Source organism: Zingiber officinale, chromosome 10A, assembly GCF_018446385.1.
Source record: "Zingiber officinale cultivar Zhangliang chromosome 10A, Zo_v1.1, whole genome shotgun sequence".
NCBI classification, from domain to species: Eukaryota; Viridiplantae; Streptophyta; class Magnoliopsida; order Zingiberales; family Zingiberaceae; genus Zingiber; species Zingiber officinale.
This window is the reverse complement of record NC_056004.1, coordinates 19,640,388-19,653,309: the sequence shown is the minus strand read 5'-3', so window position 1 is coordinate 19,653,309 and position 12,922 is coordinate 19,640,388. Positions and strand designations below refer to the sequence as shown.

General features: G+C 34.8%; 1 protein-coding gene across 9 annotated transcripts; it reads left to right on the top strand.

Annotated features, from left to right (window-relative positions):
* The first annotated feature begins 257 nt into the window (after positions 1-257).
* LOC122026858 (RNA polymerase II C-terminal domain phosphatase-like 4) lies at positions 258-8,520 on the top strand. 9 transcript variants are annotated; one of them, XM_042585571.1, is made up of 10 exons: positions 259-589; positions 1,379-1,532; positions 1,994-2,172; positions 3,064-3,149; positions 3,842-3,966; positions 4,657-4,837; positions 5,494-5,783; positions 7,442-7,630; positions 7,708-7,746; positions 8,008-8,520. In XM_042585571.1, the coding sequence occupies exons 3-10, from the start codon at positions 2,018-2,020 to the stop codon at positions 8,323-8,325; spliced, it is 1,383 nt and encodes a 460-aa protein (XP_042441505.1). In that variant the 5' UTR covers positions 259-589; positions 1,379-1,532; positions 1,994-2,017; the 3' UTR covers positions 8,326-8,520. The 9 variants fall into 9 exon arrangements, with proteins under 9 accessions (XP_042441506.1, XP_042441505.1, XP_042441503.1 ...); XM_042585569.1 differs by having other exon boundaries at positions 1,320-1,532; XM_042585568.1 differs by having other exon boundaries at positions 1,229-1,532.
* The last annotated feature ends 4,402 nt before the right edge of the window (positions 8,521-12,922 follow it).

The window sequence follows — 12,922 nt, the reverse complement described above, 5'->3', positions numbered from 1 at the left end:
TGTACCTTTAATTGTAAATAGAATTTCAAATTACGTATCTTGGCCGCTCGATTTGTGCTCCGACGGTGAAGTTGCCATAATTGGATGCCGAATTATATTGCTATAATTGTAGGAAGTCACGTATCTATATTATGTATTATGACGCGGGCCGTCCGTGGTATGTACCCATCTCTCCTGCGGTTTGGTGGGGCAGGTTTGGTGCGGCGGAAGAAAACAAAAAAAAAAGAAAAATAAAAAAAAACACGTCAGCTAAGTTAAGGAAACGGAAGAAAACAACGACCCTTTCCCTCTATCGGCGACGCGCGACGCGCGACGAGCTCTCCGCCGAAGCATACCTGTCTCGCCAAGATCTACCAAGATCTCTCTCCGCCGAAGCTTGCCGCCTCCCTCTATCGCCGACGCGCGACGAGCTCTCCGCCGAAGCAAACCTCTCTCGCCGCGATCTAGGGTTTTTTGCTGGCTTCTCTTCCCTCTCTCGCCGGCGGCGCATTCCTCCCTCTCCTGCGGTGTCTTGCGATCTAGGGGTTTTTCCTGGCTTCTCTTCCCTCTCTCGCCGACGGCGCACTCCCTCTCCTCCGAAGCTTTCAAGGTGCCGCGATCTAGGGTTTTTTGCTGACTTCTCCTCCCTCTCCTCCGAAGCAAACGAGGTTTTTTCTTTGATGTAGAAATAAAATCATTTATGTCCTAGAGCAGCAATCATTCCATTCTTCACAGATTAATTAATTTTTTGAGATAATTTCATCGTCAATTGTTATTTTAGTAATATGCTTCAATTTGCAATAGTTGCATTAATTATTGTTTTAGTAATATATTTTGTGTATTTCTATCTGATGGTCTGCATGAAATAGTCTCCACACTGATTTCAAAAGATTTGTGTACATTTACTTGCTTGATTCTTAAAGACCTATTGACCATTAACAAAATTAGCAAATAGAATAGAAGTTAAAGCTGATGAACATTCTAGGAACTCTAAGTGCATGTTTCCTACTAGACATTAAGAACGGATCTAATATATATATATATACAGATTTGATATGCTGAGCGACGCTTTGTGCGCAACCGTGAGCGACACGCAGATGTGGCGTTGCCAGCTCGGTTTCTCTATAAATAAAATATTCCTACTATTCTCTCTCTCCGGTGGGCCTCTGCTCGCCCAGCATATCAAATTTGTATATATATATATATATATATAAGATACATCTTTTGATAAATTATTGTTTATTTTTAGGTACACATACTGTTATTATTTGATGATTCATTTTCAAAAGTTAAAGGATTCATTTGATAAACAACACAACCCCAATTCTCGGTTGGTTTAGATCCCTCGTTCCTCGACCCTTCTTCGTGACCTCGATCCTTTGCATCGCCGTCGCTGTAGGAGGTAGCACACGGCGCCGCCTACCGGTTTTTCTCCCCTCTTCCTGCTTTATGCGGATGGCGACGGTTCCTCCCCTTCTTAGTCTCTGCTGACGGCTGACCGGACACGACGTCGACTCCCGGCTTCTCTCCACTATTTTCTCAACTCTAGCTCGGTATTTCCTCTAACTTATGTTCGTTCTTCGCTCATACTCGGAGTTCCGTTTCTTATTTGTGAGATTATTCAAATAGGCTTTTTATCGTCTAGCCGATGATTTTCATTACTTGGAATGAAGAACAAGTTTGTAAAGTGGTTTTGGATACAAAGTTGAACTCGTGTCTTGTAAAAAAAATTTCTTCTTGTAGTTGCAGCTTTTTCAATTTTTATGCGGGCGAGCGATTTAAATCTGATCTTATAATCACTGCAAAAACGTGTCTGAATGCAATTGTTAACGTGAAACTTTATAAGCAAGTATCATAATATCATGTGTGTTTATTTTTGTTAAATTTTAGGTAGTCACACACTTTTTTATAGCTTAATCAATGTCCTTTTTCTTGTATTTTGATGAAATTTACTATCTCAACTTGAGTTTTCTTTCCAATGTAATGATTCTTGATAGAAGTTAATTTGTAGCAGAACCATTCTTTTAATGCTCTAAGCATGAGCCTAGCGGTAGAATCTCCATTGCAATCTTCAAGTAGCGGAGAAGACTTTGCCGCTTTTCTTGATTCAGAATTGGATTTAGCTTCCTCCGAGAGTTCTCCTAATGAAGAGAATGTGAAGAATGACGAGGAAATTGATTTGCAAGAGCAAAGGTATAATTTAAGATTGCTAAGCATACATAATATTTTTTTGTGAATTTCCTTTGCAGCCCTTTTAGGTTTATACTTCATTTTTGATAACATATACTTTGTTTGTTTGTGAATAACCCAGTTTTTGATATTATTTTGTAACTTAAATCTATAGGTGCATGTTTCTATACCTATCCCATTATTTTACCACATTGGTATTAGAATTAATTAATAGATATACGAGGATGAACAGAATAAGAAATGAGAATATTAGAGAAAAAGTCCGCATACCAACATGTACTTGGACGGTTAATAAATGGACCAATTAGGTGATGGAAAATTATGACAAATACACACATTAAACGAGGAAGAGGAAGACTAAAGAGACTTAGTTAACAATAATAAAATAAGATAAAATTTTAAATATAGATGATGATAAGTCTAATGGCATAGGATGATCCATATAGCCAATCTTATCTAGTGGGACAACGTTTTGTTGTTGTTGTATTTGTATGATAATTAATTATTCAGTATCTCCACATGCTGGGCTTCTGGGCTGGCCGCCGCGTGCACTTCCCAATTTACCATGGTGGCCGGTGGGAAACTTCCGTGGGGCAGAGCCGGTCACCCCAGGGATAGTCAATGAGGCTAACTGGGATTATCATTTTTTTTTTCATTCTTGTCTCATCTTGAATGTATAATGTTAACCAGGAAATTGTGTTCTTTTCTGTTGTTGCTAGTTTAATAATGGCTGTTATGTGCTTTTATGTGGAATGACAGGTAGTCATCCTTCTCTACTCAAATCACATAGTTCATGTTTCACTTGAATATACTAATACTTTGTATATTTTATAATCTTACATTTTTTTCACAGCATGCGATAGCTAGTTTTATCTTGTTAAATGCTTTTTGCAGGAGTAAAAGACAAAAATTGGAGGGGTTTGACACTTTAGAAGATCTTGAAACTGAAACATTGGTCGAGCCAATTGAAGAACATATTGGTATCACTAATTAGTTTGATGAGTAAGATAATGTTGTCATTCCCTTACTGATTCTGCTCTATTAAGATAAAACGTGCAACCACTATCATATGTGCCCAACTGAAAAGAAATTTGGGATTGATAAGTTTTCTGGATTTTCATATATTAAGAAACATGAAAGGCAACAAAAGAAAACTTTCAATTATCTATCATTTCACTGAAACACTGTCAACAAATGACCTATCCTGCAGGATATCTAACTATCAACAGTCATCAGTAGCTTTGACACTATTGTTTGCTCGGTACATTGAAAGATTCAAGTTCAGAAAGAATAGTCTCACGCCGAAGTTTATTATAGTGTGTATTGGAAATATCAAGCTATAAGTGTGAGGTCTCATAATGTGTAGATTGAATTTGTAATAGCACAAGATGGTCTTTGAAATTTGTTGCTGGTGCATTTGCCACTTGAAAGACACAACATACTTTGATAATTTTGGATTGATCGATTAGCTGTATACAATGAGATTATGTTGATTAGCCACTATCATTTTGCAATGACATGTGTGACATATTTCCGATTAACCAAAATTTTCTTTCGTTTTGTAACCTTCTGTATTGATTTATTACGGACTGAAAGATTATTTTGAAAGCTTGTGATAGCTAACTAAGGACTAAGGTTGCATGATCATATTTTGTATCTGTTACACTTGCAGGAACATCTACGGCTGGAAAGTATGTAATCTGCCCTCCACATCCTGGATTCTTCAAAGGATTATGCATCAGATGTGGACAGATAGAAGAAGATGGATCAGGTGTTGCATTTGGTTATATCCATAAGGTAATTTAGTCCATGTTGAGAGGGAACAACTTTTGTGCTTATGCATGCATTGACATCTATTCAATTAAAGAGAAGTATGAGGAATATAATTGAAACTTGTTGCTAACTACTACCCTGAGACAATGTTGCCAACAAGTGTATTAATGGCTTGACTGTACTGTTCATTACTTTTCTAGTTGAAGGAATAAATGCAAAGGCAGAACAGAGAAATAGGCATGCTATTTAAAGGGTTGAATATGCTACTTGTGTAGATGATGTAATGATTTCCCCAATGCAAAGCATTTTCTTTCAAACTAATTTCATTATGTGGTTATTTCAATTTTGAAACATAGTTGTCATAGTTTTGTATATTTCAATTCTGAAACAAAAAATGCTGTCAAGATAAAAATAAATGCCCTGATTTTCAAGTGAACAATCATGAAAAAGAATCTCGAGATGTACATTTTCCCAATCTCTTGAATCTTTCTTACAGTCTTGAATTGTGTTACTATAAAGAAAATGTTTATAGGGCACCGCTGAAAAGCACATATTTCAGTTTTGTTATTTCAAATATAATTCTATATTAGATTTTAATCACTTTATTTTAGGTCGTGTTGAATTCTTTTGCTTGGCCTTTTCAGTAGTTTTTTACTTATGTTTTGCTGTTAGAATTTTAATATTGTACTACCATATGACATGTTCCATTTGCAGTATTTAAGGCTAGGCAACGTGGAAATTGAGAGGCTTCGTGGCGCAGATCTAAAGAATTTGTTGCATAAGAAAAAATTGATATTGATCTTAGATTTGGACCATACTTTACTCAACTCTACATGCTTTGCTGATATCACTTCTGATGAAGAATATTTATTTAGACAGATCGATGGCATGAAAGGTATAATATCTCTTGCCAAATCTCTCTTTCTCACCAAGCTTGTTTTATTATCTATCAACTTGAAAATTAGAGGGGCAACAAAAAGGATGGGTTGAGCTTTATTATTATTTTCTTACCTTCAACTAATTTGTGATCTCATGTAAATTCTCATTTATAACTTAATTCTTGTGACACAAGTTTCTGTACTTAATAATTACCTGATTTCTAATGCCTGCTGGTAATGATTATGTAGTCTCTGAAATATACAAGAACAATTAACAAACAGAGAGCCATAATTATTTTAATTTTCTATCTGAATCTTATATCACCATTTTAACTCTATAATGACTATATCACTAGTTGATGACTTAGATGTATCACAACTGCGGTTAAGATCCATATTCATAGGGTTGACATTCTTTTACAATGGGCATTAGAGCCCAGTGCCACACTTAATATGTTTCTTTCCGGATTAGGACTGACATTGTTGATGTTGGTTTTATAATCTTGAAATATGGACCTATCAAATGTAGAGGTAACTAGTAACTCTAGAATATATCCTTGAAGTTTGTTCTTCAAATTCTTATTGCAGTAAGTGTTTCACTGTGTTACCTTCAGTTTTATTAGATGCTTTATTTTACCTCTGTTTTTTTTTTGTGTGCGCGTGCGCTATGTAGATGATCCTGACAGAAGCTTATTCAGATTGGATACTATGCATATGTTGACAAAGTTGAGGCCCTTTGTTCATAATTTTCTGAAAGAAGCAAGTTCTTTCTGTGAGATGTACATTTATACTATGGCAGAGCGTTCTTATGCTATGGAAATAGCCAAGCTTCTTGACCCTGATAAAGTGTACTTTGAATCAAAGGTTATCACTCAATCTGATTGCACCCAGAGACATCAAAAAGGCCTGGATGTGATACTTGGTGCTGAAAGTCTTGTGGTGATTCTTGATGACACAGAAGCTGTAAGTTGTGTAGGTCTCTTTTTTCAGTTGAAAGCAATAAATAATCCTATTGTATGATATCGTACCACGCATCCTATTATATGATATTGCACCCACACATGATACAATTAATTTCATAATTATGATCAGGAATTGTGTAAAGCCGCATGTATATGATGCTTTCCTTAAGTTGAAGCTCCTCCAAATGAGACTTGCAACTAAGGAATGCTGGGAAGCCTGCCACATGGTGCTTCCGGATTTACCCTAGTGTTCAATGGGAAACTTCTGTGAGGCCGTGCCATTCACCCCAGGCTCAACATTACCGAGTCTGGTTAATCATTTTTTTTTCTCTGAAGTTGAATCATAGATGTTAGTTGATGTTCAACTTATTATTAAAGATAGAAAAATAGTCGTAGAAAAAAAAAAAGAAAATGAAAAAGGGTTTCACCAAAAAACAAAGAAAGTGGAGCCTTGGTTGAGAGAGCATTGACGTTTTAATCTTATAAGAGAAGATACAGAGAACCTAGTTTACCTCTCATTTTAATCTTTTAAAAGATTTCACTTCACCTTTGCATGCATATTTCATATGTACATAATTTTTAATTTGAGATTAAACAGAGGTGAGGAAAAATATTCTTTTGAAGAAAAATAAACTATTCAATTTAGCATTGATCTACTAAAATTCTCAACCTTCTCCGAAGTACTCTCCTACAAGGAGGCTGTGGTCTCCTCTTAAGGGGAATGAAGGATATGAAATTTTATGGGACAAAGGTGGGCTCTATCCTCTGTCACTAAGTTGAAACTATTAGGACAACGTAAAATTATACATAATTCAACCATATATATCATCATAATATGATAACTAATAAAAATATTTCATGTGAGACTAAACTATATATTCTAACATTATCTTTTCTAAGTTTTTCCTGTGATGCAGATTGAATCTTTGACATGGTTCTAGAACATTATTTTATTGTTTAGCTGGAATATTTTATTTGTTGGCTGTTTGTCTTAGGTCTTTATATTTTTTAGATTGCTGAATATCTTACTCGTAGTTGGTTATTAAATATGAACCAAGCAGTTTAAAGGTATGCAATAAAGGAGAATTGATAAAAATACTAAAGATCAGAAAAATGCTTTAAGAAAATGGAAGGGAAGATTATTTGTTTTCCAAATAGATTGGATGCAAGACATAAATTTGTTGTATCCAGTGTTGCTGGCTTTCTCTAATAGCAAGATGCATTGGTTGTTTAATGAATTTGAAAGAACAATAAATGATTGAATACACAAGAAAACACTGCAGTTTTTTTACAGGAGATATTGTGCAAACTACCATCACCACATGATCTTGTGCTTAGGCAAATCTGATGTGATATCAAGGGATGAAAAAAGGTTTAACAAATGATTCATGTGAATTTTTTTAATGTTTTCTTTGTTTAGTGATTGAACTGTAACATGCTCTTTTACTTTTTCCATAGGACAAATGTTAAGTCATATGACATGATATAAATATATCTTATTTTAAATTAGATTAAATTAGTCATATTTGGCCTAATGGACATTTTAAGAAAAAAATGGAGGATACGTGTAATACATTAAAAAAAAACAGCAGGGTGAGCTCATATAATTTACCTTTTTATTTTTCTTGGATTTGGCTTATGCTTAAATGCTTACTGCAGGTCTGGCATAGGCACAAAGACAATCTAATTCAGATGGAGAGATACCATTTCTTTGCTTCTAGTTGTCGTCAATTTGGTTTTAATGCTAAGTCATTGTCTCAACTGATGAAGGATGAAAGAGAATCTGATGGTGCGCTTGCTACTGCTCTCAAGATTCTTAAGCGGACTCACCAGATGTTTTTCGATCCAGTGAGTTACACTACCTTCAATTTTAGTTGTGTTACGATTTCCCCTTCCCTTTGTCACTTATTGGGAGCGTATTTCAGGACGTTGCTTCTGATGTGTCAACAAGAGATGTAAGGCCGGTAAGTGTGCAACCTTGAAGAATTCATTTAGTTTCTATCGTGTTTGCCTTCTCCACTCGTATGTGAGTTTTTTTATATTCTTTTGCACTTCTAAGTTTTAACCAATTTTTCTATGTTTGACAGTGTTCTATGTGATCCTATATACATGTTGCATCATGCCCCTTGTTTGAAATTGCTCCTTTTAACTGAATCATGGCATGGATTTGTCCGCATTGTTCGCTAAACTGAACATTATCGTATTTGTTTTTCCTTTTTTTGTAGTTGCTTAAAGGTATACGGCAAGAAATATTACAAGGGTGCAGAATAGTTTTTAGTCGAGTATTTCCATCAAAGTCGCCGGCCCAGGATCATCCAATCTGGAAGATGGCGGAAAGATTAGGAGCTACATGCTATACGGAAGTGGACCCATCGGTGACGCACATCATCTCGACAGATACAGGTACCCAAAAGGCACATTGGGCAGCACAAAAAAAGAAGTTCTTGGTTAGTCCACACTGGATCGAAGCATCAAACTTCCTGTGGCAACGTCAGAAGGAAGAGGATTTCCCGATTAGCAATCCACGAAGCCGCAACAGTTGATTTCACTGCGAAAGCTTCAGAAACTGTTTCATGAAGGATCTGTTCTGTTGGTCTGCTTGAATCAGTTTTACCCATCTATATTTGTTGTGGATACTTCAACTAACTACTACAAGCTAATACACCATCTCATTTTATGAGCATTTTAAGTTGCCAAACCATTTATATCAATGGCAGTACATTGAGCTGTTTTATCTCTGTTCATTTAGTATTATATTAGTGGTCGCATGGTACTTGTAAAATTTGCTGTTCAGTCAGCAACAAATTTAAACCTCGGAAGAAATATATATATTTTTCTCATAATCTCCAAATTCTTACCTATCCTATTAATCTTCTAGGTAGACGGTCTTTTCTTATTTGCTCATAAGATATATACGGAAGTATTCGTAATAATTTGCCTAGTAATCAATCTTCCCCGTCAAAAATTGACTCTAAAATCGGCTCTTGTCCCAGTTGGATTTCGAATTGTTCTGGTTTGCTAAAAAAAATTAAATAAATAAATTTGAATATTAATGAGTTTGGTTTAATTATTAGTGAATAACGTTTACGAATGGGAATAATTTATGCTTATATATATTTATTAATTTATATACTTGTCCAAAACGTATACCAAGCACTCAAAAAGTTTAAAAGGCATATCATTTTTTTCCCGTTTTACCCTTCTGTAATATCACCGTCTCAACTCTTTTAGAGGCCCATTTTTTTTTTAAAAAAATATTATTATTTTTAAAAATAAATATTAATTTTCTAATATATATATATTCTAATTTTTGAGATGTAAAATTACTAATAAAATTATATATTCAAGTTTTTGATAATAATTTTTAAATTAATAAATAATAATTTATTTAATCTTTAAGCATTATTAAAAACTTTATTGATTGTAGTTGAAATTTAATTTTTAATAAAATTTAATATCAAGTTTATTTAATTATGAATTTATCATTTTTTAAAAAAATATTTAATTTTCAAAATAAATCTAAATGATCCCTATCAAATAATACCTCATATTTTAAAAAGTGTTCATTTTGATATTTAAAAAATTAACATATTATTTTACCCCATGAATAAAAATTTACTACTTTTTAATTTTTATCAACAAGTAAAGAACAAGAAAATAAAATAAAGTTATGGTATAGTAGGATATTTTGTTTGTCATCTAAGTATATATCTATAATTTAATCTCAACTATGATGTATTTATAAAAAAAATTTTCCAAATGAAATGCACAATCAAAAGATATTGAACTGTTATTCACGTGCATTTCTCGATTTATTTTAATAATCTATGAAAAAATTTTATATGAACCAAATCAATCGTTCCAAAACTAGTCATTAAAAAAATCATACGGCTCCTAGGCAAATGGTAAATTGGCAGAGTATATTCTTAATTTTTCAAATTTCTAAGGGTGAATCTTAACTCGAATTAACGGATTTATATCTCTTAAGTATGGATGATCTAAGCTATGGTGTTGATGCAAGCATGCATACAAAATAGAGAGCAGAAAAACAAAGAGAGATCGGAGAGAAAAAGAATACCGAAGAGCGTTTTTAAGATACCGGAAAAGAAAAAATCGATCCAGTTTAAAATAATATATACAATTTTAAAAATCAATAAATAAAATTAAAATAATTTAAAATAAATATTTTTTAAAAATTGATCTACTAGTAAAATGAATAATTTTTTAAAAATAAATATAATTAATATAAAATATAAAAAAATAACGTTTACCGTCATTATGATACCTAGACATAGGCCATTATTATAGTCTTGCCTTGAGCTTGTCAAGTCATCAACCTCACAATTTATTGACATTTTATTTCAACAATACCATGAGTTTTATTTTCTTTAAATCATAATCATATTCTAACTAATTCTTTTAATAATATTTTAATATTTATTATTTTATCTAAATCAGAACCATATTCTAATTAATATTTTTAATAATATTTTAATATCTTCAAAAAGGTTAAAATAAATAATGAACTACACCAATAAACACTTTATATCATTAAAAATTCATAAAATTTAAAATAGGTCAAATCAATTCCTTTTCCATCCAAATTTATTGATAAATCTAGATTAATCTAATTAGAATCTAACGATATATTTCATTACTTATTTTACTTTTTAGAAGTTAAAATATTATTAGATCTTGACCTTAGGGATATTAGGCATGTGACCATGCTAAAAGATAATGTAATTAAGTTACGATGATGATTTTTAAAAATTAATATTATATATATATATATATAGAAATAAAAAGTCAAAATTTACACGGAGATAAAATAAGAAAAAATGTACCTTAGGGCATTTTCAAAGTCCGGAATCCTAGCCACCGCGACTTCGCGAGTCTCCTCCTGCCGCCGCGAAGTTCACCCCCGACCTCTCCCCCTCCTGCCGCCGCGAGTCCCCTCTTGCCGTGAGCCCTAGTAGAAGCGCCGAGCTCTCCTTCTCTTCGGCGACAGGTTCTCTTCTATCGCGATCCCTAGCAGAAGCGCCGAGCTTGGCCTCGCTTCGGCGACTGGTCTTCTCCCCCTCCTATCGTTGCGAAGTTCACCCCTGACCTCTCCCCCTCTTGCCGGCGTGAGTCCCCTCCTGCCGCGAGCCCTAGTAGAAGCGCCGAGCTCTCCCTCTCTTCGGGGATAGGTTCTCTTCTGCCGCGAGCCCTAGCAGAAGTGCCGAGCTTGGCCTCTCTTCGGCGACAAGTCCTCTCCTCTGAGCCCTAGCAGAAGTAATACAAGGTGACAACTATTATATGAAAACATTTCTCATTTCATCAGAAAAACTCATGTATAATAGTTGTCACCATGTATTGCTTCTGCTAGGGCTCAGAGGAGAGGACCTGTCGCCGAAGAGAGGCCAAGCTCGGCGCTTCTGCTAGGGCTCGCGACAGAAGAGAACCTGTCGCCGAAGAGAGGGAGAGCTCGGCGCTTCTGCTAGGGCTCGCGGCAGGAGGGGACTCGCGCCGGCAAGAGGGGGAGAGGTCGAGGGTGAACTTCGCAACGACAGGAGGGGGAGAGGACGTGTCGCCGAAGAGAGGCCAAGCTCGGCGCTTCTGCTAGGGATCGCGGCAGAAGAGAACCTGTCGCCGAAGAGAGGCCAAGCTCGGCGCTTCTGCTAGGGATCGCGGTAGAAGAGAACCTGTCGCCGAAGAGAGGGAGAGCTCGGCGCTTCTGCTAGGGCTCGCGACAAGAGGGGACTCGCGGCGGCAGGAGGGGAAGAGGTCGGGGGTGAACTTCGCGGCGGTAGGAGGAGACTCGCGGAGTCGCGGCGGCTAGGGTTGCAACGCGTTTTGTTTCCCCTCTTTACGCAGCGTTAATCTTGTATTTGTCTTGGATGACGTAGCAACGCCACGACAACTTCACTGCATGCAGCCGTAGCAAACACGCCGCAGCATACATTCTCTCTCTCTCTCTCTCTCTCTCTATATATATATATATATATATGATTTAAAATTTTAAGATTTAAGAGTTGGGTTATAATGGATTTGAGTCAATAAAGTTTTTCTTCTAAAGTTTAGGCTTCTCTCTTAAGTTATAATGTTCCAGATTAAAAATTTTAGATATTCACGAAGCATATTATATGTATTTAGGATTTAAGATTTTAGAATTTAAGGGGTTAGGTTATAATGAGTTTAAGCTAATAAGATTTTTCTCCAGGTTCAAACTTTCCTTTTGAGTTATATATATATATACACGGATGTTTCACATGTAGTTTTTTTTGTTTTTTTATTTATTTTTATTTGTAGTTATGTCATTTAGGGTATATAGAGGTTGAGTTATAGTATTAAGTAAAAAAAAAATTAAATTAAAAACTATTTTAGTTGTGCATGGGTTATGCGACGTAAGATTAGCAGCATATCAAAACTCTCTTTCGATATATAGACTACATCATTTTTTTTAACCTGCGTTATGCCATTTCTTGCTTATCTTATGGTGCATGAGTGCCATGTGTATTTTATTATTATTATTTTTTAGCTTTAATATTGTAGCCTAAACTCTAAATTTTAAACCCCAAACTCTAAAAAAAAAAAAAAAAAAAAATACTTGGTGCTCACAACTTAAGCTCTAAACTTTGAATCCTAAAATCTAAATCCTAAGCTCTAAAAAGTAAAGAAAAAATACACTTGGTACTCAGAAGGTGTGCACCATGAGATGTGTAGGTTAACATATATATATAGAGAGAGAGAGAGAAAGAGAGAGAAAGAGATGTCTTCTTGTCTTCAAAAGTTAGGATCTGTCTTATGGTTTAAGCTTGTAAAATATGTACTGGCTAACTTGGGTTGCAAGAGACATTGAAAACTCATTATAAGACATACAAAAGTCAAGGTAAAACTTGAACAATAAGACATAACTCATGAGAAGCAAAAATGATGAAACTATCTTTCCAAGCAGCCTAGATTTGATAATTATTATTTACAATTACCGTTTAAGATTACTGTTCACAAATCCTAGAGATTCTTAAAAACATAACTTCGACACGAAGTGTGTAAAAATCACATAACTTCAACACGAAGCATGTAAAAATCACATAACTTCAACACGAAGCATGTAAAAATCTGGTTCCAAGACTGATACTCATGTTTTAAGAAGTATAT

What these genes read in the sequence shown, in the direction of transcription:
- LOC122026858 (XM_042585572.1), top strand. Translation starts at nt 2,018, where the DNA reads ATGAGCCTAGCGGTAGAATCTCCATTGCAATCTTCAAGTAGCGGAGAA. An exon ending in ATTGATTTGCAAGAGCAAAG is followed by an intron (nt 2,173 to 3,063) that starts GTATAATTTAAG and finishes TGCTTTTTGCAG; the next exon opens with GAGTAAAAGACAAAAATTGG. An exon ending in CAACAAGAGATGTAAGGCCG is followed by an intron (nt 7,747 to 8,007) that starts GTAAGTGTGCAA and finishes CTTTTTTTGTAG; the next exon opens with TTGCTTAAAGGTATACGGCA.